General features: G+C 44.8%; 1 protein-coding gene across 1 annotated transcript in view; it reads left to right on the forward strand.

Moving 5' to 3' along the window:
* Positions 1-2,208: 2,208 nt before the first annotated feature.
* The window catches only part of ADAM12 (ADAM metallopeptidase domain 12), a 968,421-nt gene continuing 954,575 nt past the window's right edge, over positions 2,209-16,054 (forward strand). The window contains exon 1 of the mRNA XM_029610036.1: positions 2,209-2,567. Within this exon, the coding sequence (XP_029465896.1) occupies positions 2,468-2,567 (100 nt within the window). The 5' untranslated portion in view covers positions 2,209-2,467. The remainder of the gene's footprint in view (positions 2,568-16,054) is intronic.

The raw sequence follows: 16,054 nt of genomic DNA on the forward strand, positions 1-16,054 counted from the left end.
TTTGGAAGGGATAATGAGGACAAGCAATGGAGGTTATTATGAAATTTGGAGTGCGGGACCCTCCTGCACAAAGGAGCAAAATGTTGTGTACATACCTTTTCTGAGATACTCAATGCCTATGAAGCATCGTTTTTAAACATATAATGTGGATAGCTTTTATTTTCCAGATGGCTAAGACCCAAATCTGGATGAATCAAGCCCAAGGGAAAAGAGAATGGAATTTAATAAAGACAATCATACATTTCATTTTACATTATATTGTAAATATATTTTTCTTTCAGCTTTAGATAGATTCAGGCTAAATCACTCTTTATTGATCTGACCCATAATCTGCTGGGGGTTTGAGGTGTGCATGGGTCCAGTCAAGTTCCTGGTGAGATCTCATTTGGAATCCTGTATCCTAGAGACCACATCTTCAAAAGGATATAAACCTGTTAGAGCGGGTCCAGCGAGTGGCTACTAAAATGGTCAGTGGTCTTCATTATAAAGCATATGGGGGCAGACTTCAAGATCTAAGCATGGATACCCTGAAGAAAAGGTAGAGCAGAGGAGATATGATAGAGACATTTAAATATCTCCAAGGTTTCTATGCAGAGTACGTGGGCCTCTTTCAAAGGAAAAGAGGCTTTAAAACAAGGAGTCATAGGATGAGCATGAAAGGTAGACTCGGGAGTAATCTAAGGAAATATTTCTTTACAGAGAGGGTAGTGGATGCATGGAACAGACTCTCCATGAAGATGGTGGAGACAAAGAGAGTACCTGACTTCAAGAAAGCATGGAAGAAACACAGAAGATCTCTGAGGGAGTGGAAGAGATTGTAAAGCCGAATAGTTGGTGTGGATGGGCCGGCTAGATAGCATGTATGGTCTTGTTCTGCATACATGTTTTTCTTACATGCTATACAATATAACTTTTCTTTCTCAATATGATTTTTAACCATCTGTCATGGCCATTATAATAGGCACTCCCGGTATCCAAATATCTTCCTTGCCTTCTCTTTCATCATAGGCCGGTATTGAATTTTAGGCAAATTATCTGATCCTTTGTGTAGGCTGACTTCTCTGACATGCAGCTGTGTTTCGAGCAATAGTCTGCATCAGGGGGACTTCATCCTTTGTTCGCAATGTCTTTACACTTAAATACGCATTTAGTTGTTGCTCTTCTACTATTTTACAGTGAAAATAGGTAAGAAAAATATTATAAAATATTCACACATTGAGTGCCCAACATACAATGTAATAAGAATATCTTAAATTAGATTTTAATTGTTTTAATCATACACAGGCAAACCAGCATATAATTCATTTTTAAGACTGAAAATACTTTTTAAGAATTACCCTCACTCGCCATTGCTTGTTTTTGATGCCAAAGTGTAAACCGGAAACTGAAAAAAATGGAATCGATTGTCCCTTTTTATACAGTGAGTTACTTTACAGAATAAACAATTGTTTTTCTAAGTTACTGATTTTCCCCTTTGAACTCTGCATGGGTTTGGGGTTTTTTGTTTCAGAATAGCTATATTTATTTGTTGTATTTATTCTGTTTACTAATAAGTAAGAGTCCACCTGAGCTGAAAATAAAATCAGGGTGTACGGGGAGAGTTGGATAATTTGAATTGGACTCCAGGAAGGACATTGCAAGCAGAAAAGGAGTCTCTAGGAGTTTTAAAGCCCTCTAGAGTCAATTTTTACAAGTCTTCTGTCAGAGGCATCATCTCAGGATGCAGAAAATGAATACAATATGTGATGTGATCATTTTTCCTACAACAAAAACTAATTTTATCCCCTATTTATTTATTTATTTAATTTTAAAATAAAAGCAATATTTCCAATCTCCACATTTAGAAACAGGTTTTAAAGAAAATGGCCAATAGCAATTTTTTTTTCTTTTTAATCTTTCCTTAAATGTTTTCTCTCCTGTTCTCTCTTTCATTAGCTGGGAAACCCAGCCAGTTGACTTTGCATATTTTCAGGGTGAAAGGCATTGCCTGCTTGGAAGGAATCTGTCTGTGTCCTGTCTCCAAAAGCCTCCCATACTGAGTAATCCCCCTGCAGAGTGTGTTGCAGAAAGTTGGCCAGCTCTAAGGCCCCGTGGATTCCGGTCCCGGGACAGGAGGAAAATAATTTGTTCCATTGTAATGAGAACTGTAAATGCTGGCAGGGATAGGTTTCACAGGCCTGCCTTCTTTCACTAACGATCCTCATGCCTCCTACTAGCCAACACGGACAGTTTGCTCATTTATTGCAACGGTCAACAGATTTTCCTTGCCAAAAAAAAAAAAAAGCAACCCAGAAAAAAAAAAAAAAACTTTATGAAAGAAACACTAGATCATCAGCAGGAGGGGTTTTGGAGTTAACTCCATGCAGGAAATCTCTCACATCCTCTGAGTCCCGGCTCTCTGTAACTGTATATTATGGTGCTCCTCTCCCGGGCCAGCTGATGAGCGGTGTCTGTCAGACGGGATAAGATGTCAAAGCTCCTCGGAGCTGAACAGCGCTCTCCTCGCCCAGCCCAGCTCCTGGTGCTAATGTTAACCTTTAACGGGCTGACTTCTTCCAGCGCCCAGGGTAAGTTCCCGTCTAAAACGCTTTCCTTCATGTACTGGAGTGCATGTGGCAGCTTTTGACAAGTTTTAGCACTTCGGCTGCACTTTAGGGGGGAATAAAAAAGTCACAGATCATCTCCTTTTGAACAATTCCCTTTGAGTTTTTTGCCTTGAGAAGCTCCTCCTTGAAGTCTTTTGTCTTGATTGCTTGTCTGCCGAGCAGCCCCGTTGTGTCTTTCTGCTGGGCTCCGGCTAATTGGACTTTTTTTTTTTTTTTTTGACCGATTGACTGCTTGCAGAGGGCGGGCTGGAGAGAGGACGCCGTCTGCCTCGGAAGAGACAGTAGCACAGAAAGGTAGCCTGCGCCTGGTGCAGGGCTGTGCCCGGCAGAGCAAGAGAAAAGAAAGTGCCCCCCGTCCCCGCCAGAGGCTCGGGGAGAGGGTGCAGCACAGCTCTTTTCCTGATTGTGCCCTTATACCCTCACAGCTCACAGGCAGGTCATCCGAGAGCGGTGTGTGCAAATAACGCGGGGCAGGGTCGGCAGGGTCCAGTGCCAGTGCCAGCAGAGCAGCACAGGCGCATGCCTAGCAGTGTAGGTAAACGTGTGCCATGCGATCGGGCTGGACGCAGCTCAGCAGAGCGCCACGTGCAGCAGTTTGACTCCGAAACGTGCACGCGGGCGCCGTTCCCTCGTGCCGAGTCGCTACACAAAACAAATACACGGCAAATATGATTTGCTGCAGGATCTAACTTACCGCCACAGTGTAGAGCAAGCAATGCATAGTGCAGAGAGAGTAATTAATACACCATAGTGAAGCAAAGCAGCGGTTGCAAATCGTGGTAAAAAAAAAACAAAAAACAGAGCATGCTGCACAGGGTAGCGTTGTAAAGTGCAATTTGAAATAAGCTGTGGCAGATGAGCCAAAATAACTCCCTGCAATCAGAATCCATCGGCGAAGCACCATTCACAAATCACGAGCCACTGCCCTCTGCCTGCACGCAGCTACTTTCAAATTCCCTCAGAGTTGGGATCACAATTTATGAATTGCATGGTGAGATCGTAAACCTAAATGAATGAGCCGTATCGGTGTGCGCGGACTTTTTTTAAAATCATTTTATTTTTCATTTTTTGTTTGCTTTTTCCATTTTATTTGTTGTTTGTTTCAGTGTTTTCATGAATTTAAAATGAAAACAAAAAAAACAGACAATTTTAAAATGAAGAAAAAACACAAAACAAACAAAATATGTCAGGTCCCACTGGAGAAGAAAATAAAAAAACCCCAAACTATCCTAGGTCCCCCTTCCAATCCCCGAACCCTCTTATCATGTTTTTGTTTCTTCATGGAGCAGAAACAATCCCCATTCACTCCTTCCTCACCTGTGGATGCAGACTGAGGCTCCCGCCATTGTTAATTTCTTCCATACAAAACGGTGCCAGGCTGGATCTGGGCCTGTATGACATTTTTATATTTTATGGCCTTGGTCTGCCGGCGTAATTTGCAAGCAATCCCACCTGTAGGGCAGGAGTGACCAGGAATTGCTTCTGCCCCTTGAAGAAACTAAAATATGGTAAGATGGTTTGCAGCCGAGGTGTCTGGGAGGGATTTTCTTTTGTTGTTGTTGATGGCGGTTACGGTGAAAATGGTTTAAAAATAAAATGAAGGAAAACACATTTTTGTTCATTTTCCTTTTGTTTCATTTTAGAAATGAACCAAAATGAAACAGGAATTTCAAATTGTAACCGTCTCTTTTTTTAGTCAGTAAGGAGGTCCAGACAACTGATCCGTAAAGATAGACTTTTATTGCCAGCAAGATGCAGCTAAGACAAAGGCTCAGTACAACTGCATGCCCCTCCCCTTCAGGAACAGACTCTTAAGCACTTTACAGTTCTTATCTTTTACACATGCGTTCTAAGCATTGCTGAGCAAGCATATTCCGGCTGAAGGGGCTACTGACCCCCTCCCTAGACACCCTGGAACTTTCGTGAAACTTCTCCCATGTTCTGCAGGAGAGGCTGCTGGGACTTGCAGTTCTGGAAAGGAATTCGCGAGTCTGCAGTAATACAGCCCATCACATAATACATCCATTGTTCTAATCTAGGTTACAGCAGTGAAAGCTTATCAGAGAATAAGAACAGCGAAGCCAAAAAATGAAAATGTGCAATGTGCTGACAGAGAGTTTCTCAATGTCCTAATTACAGCTGTATTGCAGACTGTAAGTAAACCCGTCATGAAGCAGGGAATTCTGGTACATGAAGTCCTTTGTCAGGTTGAAGCGTTCAGACCCCTTCATTCCCCCCTTTGATACTTATCATTCTTTATGAAAAGTATCACACCATCACAACGCAACTGTGGAGCTGAAAGAAACAGAAACAAGAAAAATTAGCAATTTGAGTTCTCAGGGGGCCCTAATTTCCCAAACAGTCCGATGGTTTCTTCACGGGTTTGAGACGGATGGGCCCTAATGGCTCCACCCCCCTTTGTAGCCCGAACTTGTCATGTATGGGAAGATGGCCCAGGATAAAACATGAGGATGGTTAAACAGGTTCTATAGGCTCAGAGGAATACATGTACAGTAACAGGAGCTGCGTGGCTGTATTGCGTTCAGCAATGTCCTCCATCATCCGACGAAGGCGGTTTGAGCAAGAAAGGAATAATTCAGGGTCCTAAAAGACAAAACAGAATTAAACTGGCTAGGATAACAAACAAGCTCTTAAATCCACCGATCATGGAAAACCAACCATGGAATCCATTGGTCCAGTCCCAAGCACTATTCCATTGCTGGACAGGGACGTGTGCCATCTTGACCATGCGATCAGTGATGTCTTGGATAACCTTGTTTTGGTCATCTACCTGTAAACAACAATTGGAGAGGTTAAATGTTCCACAAACCCTCCTTTCTGGGCCAGAAGGTAATCTAAAACCAATCTATTCTGGTACACTGCAGTCATAATTTTGGTATTTTGTTTTGCCCAGAGTTTAAGAGCGAAAGCAGTCGTTGGTGATGAGCTCCAGGACTGCCTGAAGCCTGATGATTCGATGCAATTAATACTGCTTGGAAGGGTTCCCGAGTTGCCCCTTTTTGCTGCTTCATCTGCTCTCTGATTTCCTTGACAATAGGGTTTGATTTCCTGGTATGTGCTTTGTAATGCATTACAGCCACCTTGCGAGGTAGCCAAACTGCGTCTAGTAATTCACGTACTTCTGATGCATTGTTCAATTGTTTTCCCTCTATAATGCTCCATGCACTTGGATTGTAAGGAAGGCATATTTAGAGTCTGTATAGATATTTACAGTTTGTCCTTCTGCCAACTGCAGAGCTCGAGTAAGGGCAATTAGTTCAGCTTTTTGTGCAGCTTTCCTGGGGGAAGAGGTTGAGCCTCAACGATTTCATCTTCGGATACAACAGCATATCCAGCAGAACGTATCTCATGAATGATTTGGCTGCTCCCATCAGTGAATAAAGTCCAAGCTCCTTGCCAGGGTTGATCCCTCAGGTCTGGTCTACTGGAATGTATTGTAGCCATGACTTCTTCACAATCATGGGCAACTGGTTCAGGTGCCGGCATAAGAGTGGCCGGGTTCAAGTTTTTGCTGTCCTGTATTTGAAGTTCAGGTGTTTCACACAGTAAGGCTTAATACTTGACGAGACGTGAATTAGTCATCCATTTTGGTCCATGGGTCTCTAGCAGTCCTTGGATAGTATGAGGAGTTGTTACTTGTAAAATCTGTCCAAATGTTAGCTTAACAGCTTCGGGTATCAGTAAGCATGCAGCAGCAATGCTTCGGAGGCATCCCGGCCATCCTTTTGCAACATTGTCCATTCCTTTTGACAGATATGCAACAGGTCGTTCCCATGATCCTAAACTTTGAGTCAATACCCCTATGGCCATGCCTTTTTTCTCGTCGACGAATAGATGGAATGGTTTCATCACATCTGGCAACCCCAAGGCAGGTGGTTCAATTAAGGCTTCTTTTAGTTGTCGTAAGCTTGCCAGTTCGTTTCCTTCCCACTGGAAGGGTTGAGATCCTGCTTCTTTACCCCGCAGCTTGTCGTATAGGGGTTGGGCAATAACTGCATAGTTAGCAATCCACAGCCTACAGTATCCTGCAGCTCCCAGGAACGCCCGGAGCTCTTTCTTACAAGTGGGTACAGGTTGATCTCTTATAGAACTGGTGCGAGAAATCCCCAGACATCGGGTTCCTCCACGTATTTGGAAGCCTAAATACTCTACTTCCAATTCACAGATTTGCGCTTTCTTTTTACTTGCACGATACCCTTTTGAGTATAACGTCTTTAGCAGCTGAAGAGTGGATACCGCACATTCGAGGTACGTCTCTCGAAACAACAGAAGGTCATCCACGTATTGTATGACTGGCCCATACTTTACTTGATACATCTTTAAGTCTTTTGCCAGTTGCTCACCGAACAGCGTAGGTGAGTGCCTAAACCCTTAAGGCAACCTAGTCCATGTGTACTGCTGCTTTTACTCCAGTATCTGCATTTTCCCATGTGAAAGCAAAAATCTTTTGACATTCCTCCGCTACCGGAACGGAGAAGAAGGCATCTTTCAGATCAATGACACTGTACCACTTTGATGCAGGAGAGACTTGGGCAAGGATTGAATATGGATTTGGCACGAGGGCTACTAGATCTTCTACTTGACTATTCACTTTTCTTAAGTCTTGTACTGGTCGATAGTCATTAGATCCAGGCTTCTTTACTGGCAACAAAGGGGTGTTCCAAGCAGATCGGATTCGCCGGAGAATGCCCAAATCATACAGTCTTTGCAGGTGTATCTGGATTCCTTGCTGGCCATATATGGAATGGGGTATTGAGGTTGATTAATCACCTGTGCATTCTGTTTCATCTCTATCCATATGGGGGTAGCGTCGATAGCTATTCCTCCCGGGTTCTGTTCGAACCATACTTGGGGTACACTATCCATCAGTTGTCTTCGTTTTTGTTGAGGGGGTGTTGTTTTCATATCGATGTTTGATGGTTCGTTCGACTATGGTAAGATGTAGTCTCCATTCTTCTTGGAGGGGATAGATGAGTATCACTGGATGGTCCCCGAAGGAGGCTTTAACTTCCCCTGTTGGTTGAAATCTCAATGTGGTCTGAGGCTTACACAGCAGGTTCCATCAGATAAGGGATACCATGGTCCCGCCTACTTGTATACTTCATTCTTTCTGCAGAGGGGCAGTGAGTACCTGACCTGAGGCGCCCACTATAGAAACAGTCTCTTTCGTCGGGGGGGCCGATTGGTGCAGTCATGACAGATCGTTGGCCTCTGAGTCCAACAGGCCCCTGATTTTTGTTGTGTTACCTCGTGGATCTCCACCAGAGGGTCAGTGGGGATTCTTCCCTCCCGGTCTCTTCAGGCTGTATGCTCCTTGTCGCCTCCCCCGCCATCTGCCAGTGGGGGTTGTCCGATCTCCTTCCTCCTCGGCCCCTTTGTGTCGGTGCAGGTCCATTTTTGTCGTTAGTATTCACTGCAGGGCTCCCGTATTTCTTTTGCCATTCTTCACAGTCTCTCTTCCAATGGCCTTCATTTTTGCAGTACGCACACTGATTCTTTCCCAAAGGGGGGTCTTGTTCCCCCTCCTCTTCGCGGTCTGCCATTGTCTTGGCTCCTTCCCGTCCGAGTGTCCTCGAGAGCGGCGGCTAACAGTCACTTTCTCCTTCATATGTCTACTTGCTTCTCTCTTTTCTCTTCCACTTCTCTATTTCCACATACCTGGTCTGCTATAGCTTTTAACTGGCTGAGGCTCATGCCCTCAAAGCCTTCGGCCTTCTGCAGCTTCTTTCGGATGTCGGGTTTCTATTATTAAGTTCCTGGTTGCAGGGACGGGCCCTTTTCTTCTCTTCCTGATCCCTGTTCCCATACATCTCAAAATACGATGAAAAGATCACTGTCCATCTGGAAATTGAATAGGTGACCTGCGCCTGGAGGCAAATCAGTTCTGACGAGGCTGAGAAGCTGCAAAACATTGCTTCCTTCTTACTTGTAAGTTTGGCATTGGGTTAATTCAATAAAGTAAACCTGGATCTGCAGGCAAGGATCCAAGGGGGGCGCTTTAGGTGTGCAGGAGTGATGATCAAACCCTTGGAAGCCTTGTATCAATTACATTGCAAACACTAAGAACATATGGTAATAGCCAGAGCCCAGCCCCCACCAGTGGTAAAAGAACATAATTGCAATATATATATATATATGTGGGGGGGGGGGGGGCCACCACTTTATCATTTGGGTCGACTCATATTTGCTCTTGTTCCTAATCTTGCATAGTGGCCCCTTCTCTTGCCCACAACTTCCAATAATCCTTATCTTGCGCCTGCCACTGAATCAAAATTTTTAATATTAAGTCTTTGTTTTCTCTGGTTTTTTTTTTTTTTTAATCATTTCTCTAAATTTCCCAGAGACAGCTTCAAAATAAACTGCGTCAGCAAAAGAGAGTTCATACTTTATCATGCGTTCCAATGTAACTTTTAAATAACAGATAATATATAGGAGACAAGTAAGAACAATAATTAACATGGTATTAGAGAATAGAAAGATAAGCATAGGGAGGACACTGGGATAGAAGATATGAGAAAACTAAAACTTCTGATTAGCAATGCCAGCATGAAACGCACAGCCATATTGAATGCCTACGCACTACGTACTGACGCGCAGTGGGACGCACCACCATTCCACTTTGTACTGTAACAATTAATTTGCTGCTATAAAATGTCTTAAAAATAGCCTGCATCATAAGGCACTAAATGATTTGTAAGGGACCCTTGGTTCTGGTATTTCTTTGCAAGTAGCAATCCTTTGTCAGATTACAGACAGTTTTAGCAAGGACCTTGGAGAGTAAATTTAATCAGCAGAAACTCGGAGCTACAATTTCTTTTAATTAACATACCACAATTCTATCTTTATTCACATACGCACACCATGAACTAACTTTCAATAATGTTCTGTTAAAACAAACGAAACAATTTTTCTCTCTCTTTGTCTTCATTACCCAGGCTAGCCCAATGTCCTTTTTTTTTTTTTTTTTTTTTTTACAGGTACCTTACAGACAGACAGACACTGGGGACTTCCGGTTCCCCATTTTGCGTACTTGAGTTACCATTACGAGGGCGGCTCCCTCTACTAGCTTCTTTGCCCACGACGGAGGATTTTCAATAACTGCAATCCAAGCAGTTATGTACGGTTAATCCTCAGGGCAACCCGGATTCCCTTCTCGTATAACTATATTCTGGACCCTTGTGGCCGTTTGGAAATCGAAAGTCCCTACCGGAGGCCAGTTTACACACAAACTGGGCCACCTATGGGTACATTGTTGAATCATTCCGGGCTTTGTACATTTATGTCTATCGAACACTTCCCTCTAGTGTTCCGTCATGACTTTTAATGGAGTAGAACCGCCCCCTCCCATCAGGATAGAATTCACAGACAAAGGAGGGAAGGGAAGACGGATAGGTAAGGGGTCCGTATCCGTCAGACACAAAAGGGTCACTTTCACACAACAAGAAACCTATTCCCACTATCGTATGCGTTACTTCTTTTTCCTCTTTTTATGCGCGTGGCTTTCGGAATGCAATTCCTACCAAACCACCGCTTGGGGTGTGATCAAAGCCCCCTCGGTCCCCTCACGGATGGACCGGTTATTTGCTACTCTTTTAGCTATTCTTCACTTTTCCCATCATTCCCATAATACTCGCCTGCAGGGTTCTTCCGATCGTCACGAAAGCCTTCTTCCCAGATCACCAGCCCAAAGGTCTCAGAGGATCTCCGTGGAATGACCCCCTCAGATACCTGATCACTGAACTCAGCGGTGGCCACTCACCAGGCAAGTCTGGGGGATCACTCCGCCACAAAATCCCCTGGACCAACTGGGGGGCTAAAATAGCGTCCCCGGTACCTCCTGGCTGGCTCGCCAAATGTAACCGTCTCTTTTTTTAGTCAGTAAGGAGGTCCAGACAACTGATCCGTAAAGATAGACTTTTATTGCCAGCAAGATGCAGCTAAGACAAAGGCTCAGTACAACTGCATGCCCCTCCCCTTCAGGAACAGACTCTTAAGCACTTTACAGTTCTTATCTTTTACACATGCGTTCTAAGCATTGCTGAGCAAGCATATTCCGGCTGAAGGGGCTACTGACCCCCTCCCTAGACACCCTGGAACTTTCGTGAAACTTCTCCCATGTTCTGCAGGAGAGGCTGCTGGGACTTGCAGTTCTGGAAAGGAATTCGCGAGTCTGCAGTAATACAGCCCATCACATAATACATCCATTGTTCTAATCTAGGTTACAGCAGTGAAAGCTTATCAGAGAATAAGAACAGCGAAGCCAAAAAATGAAAATGTGCAATGTGCTGACAGAGAGTTTCTCAATGTCCTAATTACAGCTGTATTGCAGACTGTAAGTAAACCCGTCATGAAGCAGGGAATTCTGGTACATGAAGTCCTTTGTCAGGTTGAAGCGTTCAGACCCCTTCAAAATGACTGCATATCCCTAATCAGCAGTTCACTAGTCCAGAGTTCAAAGCATTTTTGGCAGGGGTGGTTTACTATCATTAGGCAGGGCGAGGCGGCCCCACTTCAGGCAGCAAAACTTGGAAGCTGTAAAAAGTGCCCCCCAAAACACCTCTGTGATGGCTGCCTCACCCTCCTTCTAAATGGAAAATACACCCTTAGGGAGGGAAAGAGCTGGCAACGGCAGCGCCTAATGATGAGTCTGACATGCTTGCGGGAATCCCAGGCACCCCAGGCAGGAAGGAGATGCTAGCAGCAGCACTGTTGCCCCCAAAATGATGATGTGGGATCCCTCGTGGGGCGGGAAAGAGATTCTAGCAGTGTGGTGTCACATTGATGACATGATTGCGGAGATCCCAGGCCCTGCAGGCACGAAGAAGACACCTGAGGCGCTGCCGCCAAATGATAACGTGGAGCCCCCGTGGGGATAGAAGAAGATTAGCGGTGCCTGCACCACCATAAAATAGCACATGAGAGTCCTAGTGGTGCTGCTGCTGCTGTCGCAAACTGATAACGGCAGAGTCCTGTGGTGCTATGGCCGCCAGGAAATGATATGCCTGCGGGGATCCCAAGCTCCATGGGCAAGAAGAAGATGCTAGCAGCAGCAGAGCTCTGGCATCTCGCGGGAAAGGGAAAAAAAGGAACCGGTGGGTGGATTGTGAGGAAAGGGAATTGGGGGGGGGGGGGGTGAGTGAGAGGGGAGAGGATGGTGGGGGGGGGGGGCGTGAGGGAATGGCAATGGAAGGGAGGGGATAAGTGAGTGATAAGGAAAGGGGTGAGTGAGAAAGGAAAGGGAAAGTGAGTTTTTGGGGGTTGATTGCAAGGGGATGGAAGAGAAGAGAAAGGGGAGGTGAGTGAGAGGGGAGGGGAATGTGTGTGTAGGAGGGAAGAAAATGAAAGGGGTGTCAGTGAAATGGAAAAGGGGAGTCAGATAAAAAAAAAGGGGAAAAGTTTGGGAAAGAGAGGGAGTTACACTATAAGGCAGGGGTCGGGAACCCATGGCTCGCGAGCCAGATATGGCTCTTTTGAGGGCTGCATCTGGCTCGCAGACACGTGTCGCCATACTTCGCGGTTCCCCGCTGACCCAGCTTGCTCCCCGGTCCTCCGCCGCCCGGGCTTAAAATGCTGTCAGCCCGGGCGGAACGCGGCAGGACAGCTGGAGTCAGCGGCACCGGCGTGCTCTCTTCTCCTCCCCCCCACCCGCGGCCCGGAAGAGGAAGTGGAGAGCATCGGGTGCCTGCGCGGGAAGAAGAGACCACACTAGCGTGGTCTCTTCTTCCGCGCAGGCACCCGATGCTCACCACTTCCTCTTCCGGGCCGCGGGGGGGAGGAGAAGAGAGCACGCCGACTGGAGTCATCCGGGTGCCTGCGCGGGAGTCATCGGGTGTCAGCCGGGTGCCAGCGCTGGAGTCATCGGGTGCCTGCGCAGGCACCCGATGCTCTCCACTTCCTCTTCCGGGCCGCGGGAAGAAGAGAGCACGCCGGTGCTCTCTTCTTCCCGCGGCCCGGAAGAGGAAGTGGAGAGCATCGGGTGCCTGCGCGGGAAGAAGACTGCAGCGCGGCTCGGAGGAAAATGAAAATCTTCAACCGCGGCCGATGGGACTCCGCCTTCGCCTCCGCGAGGGCTGAAAATGAAGGAGGTTAGCGTTGGGAGGTGGCTGCTGCTGCCGCGAGTTCCCGGGGGGGGGGGGGAAGGGGGAGAGAGAGAGTGAATGAATGAGCGAGCAAGCATGTGTGTTTGAGATCCTGTGTGTGTGAGTGAGAGATTGCATGTATGTGAATGATTGAGAGCCTGTATATGTGAAAGAGAGTATGTCTGTGATTGAGATCCTGCCTGTGAGAGAGAGAGCATGAATGTAAGTTTACCATTGGGAACCTGTATGTGTAAGTTTGTAATTGAAAACCTGTTTGTTTGAAAGAGTATGTGTGTATGATTGAGATCCTTTGTGTGTGAGAGAGATCATGTGTATGTATGATTAAGAGCCTGTGTGTATAAGTATGAGAGAGATCATGTGTGTCTGTGTCTGATTGACAGCTGGTTTAGGTGATGGAGCATGTGAGTATGTGATTGAGAGCCTGTGTTTAAATGAGAGAGAGAGACCATGTGTGTCTGTGTGTGATTGAGAGCTGATTTAGGTGAGGGAGCATGTGAGTATGTGATTGAGAGCCTGTGTGTAAATGAGAGAAAGAGAGGACATGTTTGTAAGCATGTGAATGAGAGTCTGTGTGTGAGAGAAAAAGACAGCATGTATTTATGTGATTGAAAGCTTGTGTGTGTGTAAGCGTGAAAAGATAGACAGCATGTGTGTAAATGTGTAATTAAGAGCCTATATAAGTGAGAGAGAAAAAACATTTGTATATGTGAGTGACTGAGAGCATGTGTGTATAGGTGTGTCATTGAGAGCCAGTGTGAGAGAGAGCGCTGGTATGTGACTGAGAGAGGAGAAAGTTCCAAGCAAACCACCCCACCTCCTGCTAATTCAGAACAATCTCAGGACACCTGGATATCAAACGTTCCCAGGTATGCAGAGCAAAAAAATTTTTGTATCCTTATTATTTTTCATTACTGGATCTTTGTGTCTGCTATTTTGAAATATTTTGTTGGTATCTGGAAATGTTTTATATGAGTTTTTAATTATTGGATATTCCACTCATCAGCTGTTTCGAAATATGTTCTTTTTGTTAGTACAGTTTTACTGCTGATGATTTTATATTTCTTGATTTGTTTTATAAGGATGTGTGATGTTTCTTTTTTCCTTTGTTACACTGCATACAGAGACTCTGGCTTGTTGCAGTTTCCAATTCAGTTTTTGTCTGCATGCTTCTTGTTATGCGTTTTGGTCTCTTTATTCTATGTTAGGTGAGGGACAGCACGTGATTCAGGTGAGGTTTTCTGCTGGCGTGTAGTTTCTGTGTAGGACTCTATAGCAGCCTGACTTGGTCCGTTTTCCTAATAGGAGATGTATTGGTGTCTTAAGGCCTGGTGTAATATTTTCAGAGACTTATTGTACTTTAAAAGTGTGATCTTACATAAAATGCACACATTTACTTGTATTTAGTTTTAAACATATTGTATGGCTCTCATGGAATTACATTTTAAAATATGTGGCGTTTATGGCTCTCTCAGCCAAAAAGGTTCCTGACCCCTGCTATAAGGTATGAGTGAATGGGAGAGAGTGCAGTGTTGTTTAATGGAACGATAAGGCGGATTAGATGGCTGCTTAAAGTGCTACAGTTTTGGGGGTGGTAGGACCGCAAAGATTGTGCCTCCTTGTTCTTCCCTCCTGCATGGGCCCAGAAGAGGAAGTTGTGTCATCTGGGCCTGCATGGGTGGAAAGAAGGAAGTGTAATCGCTATTGCTGAGACAAGCAGGATCAGTATCAGCCTGCATGGTCAGAAGAAATGAGCAGCATCGGCCTTAGCCCTTGAGGAAAGAGGAGGAGTCCAGTTAGCTGTGTGGGCTGAAGGTAGAGGTTGCTGCTACTTGTGTGTTCCGGAGGAGGAGAATAGTGAGCGTGTCTGCATGCATGAGCGAGTGATAGATTTGTGTATGTGTAAGCGAGAGAGAGCATGTGTGTGTGTGTCTAAAATAGAATGAACATATGTGTTAGAGTCTGAGTGGACAAAGATTGTGTGCAGCCTCCCAACCTCTATTCATCCAGGACAATACCAGGGTTACTGTAAATCAAGCTTCCCAGATACGAAAAGCTGGGAATTTTCTAAATCCTTATTGGTTTTAAATATTATTGAATGTTATTTGATGTGTTTGCTGTTTTGAAATATGTTATTGTTTTTGGGGAGCTTTTTTAAAATGTATATATGAGTTTAACTATAGAATGTTATTCTTTTAATCAGCTATTTTGCCATATTTATTTGTTTTATTAGTGTGGTTTTACTATTATGATTGATGCTTTATATTTCCTGATTTTGTTTTATGAGGGTTAGTGATGTTTCTGTTTTTCTGTTGCTACATACGGAGTCTAGCTTTTTGTGGTTTCCAGTTCAGTTTTTGTCTGCACGTTTCTATTTATACTTTATGATCTGTCCGTATTCTGGTGTGTGATGGAGGTGAGATATTCTGATACGTATAGTTTCTGGATAAAGATCTATAGCAGCCTGTTTTGTTCTGTTTTCCTAATATAACAAATGTATTGATGTTTTACGACCTGGTGCAATATTTGCAGTGTTGCATTTTCATAGGTAGGGTTATTACTGTTTGAGTACTGACAGTTTGGGCAGTTTTGGTATGGGATATTTATTATATTGAATTTGTAGGTCATTTTATTCTTGGTTTTCTGAGGGTCAAGCTTAAACCCAACACACCTAACAATAGACCTATATTTATTTATTTAATTGAAAAGCTTTTGTATTCCACTATTTCCAATGTATTTTTCAGAGCAGATTAAACAATATATGCTCCAAGTATCTTTTTTTTGCAGGGCTTCCTTGTTGACACCACAGCAGTGCATGCAAATATAATGTACATGTTGTAAGTGATATTTTTTATCTCTGCAGACTGTACTTGGAATGCTCTTTTTCATGTAAAATCTGTTACTAGAAATGCATAATGTTTGTGTGTGGTGAGGTCTGGGTAGGTGGGGGTGCAAGGATGTCAGATTTGCCTTGAACATCTAATACCCTTGCACTGGTCCTCACACATACCCTCATTATTCAACCATCTTCCACTTCTCCAGGGGCAACATGCTGGGGAAATGTGGGAGGCAGGTGGCAGAGTGGCAGGGTTGCCAGCTTCCTAAAATATTATCACTGACCCTCTATCTACCACTCTGCTGAGAATCCTGGCCCCTGGCCTCCCTCCTCCCCCAGCATTTTAAATCATCAAAAGGGCCAGACTCCCCAGGGGATTCCCCCTTTGGCCCTTTTGGTTATTTGACCGGCACCATGCCTTGGGGGAAGGCACCATTTCATCCCTCGCCTCAAGCAGCAGATTGCCTTGAGCTAAGGGTGCTGGGGATAGGTGA

The sequence above is a fragment of the Rhinatrema bivittatum genome, chromosome 7, assembly GCF_901001135.1.
Source record: "Rhinatrema bivittatum chromosome 7, aRhiBiv1.1, whole genome shotgun sequence".
Taxonomy (NCBI): domain Eukaryota; kingdom Metazoa; phylum Chordata; class Amphibia; order Gymnophiona; family Rhinatrematidae; genus Rhinatrema; species Rhinatrema bivittatum.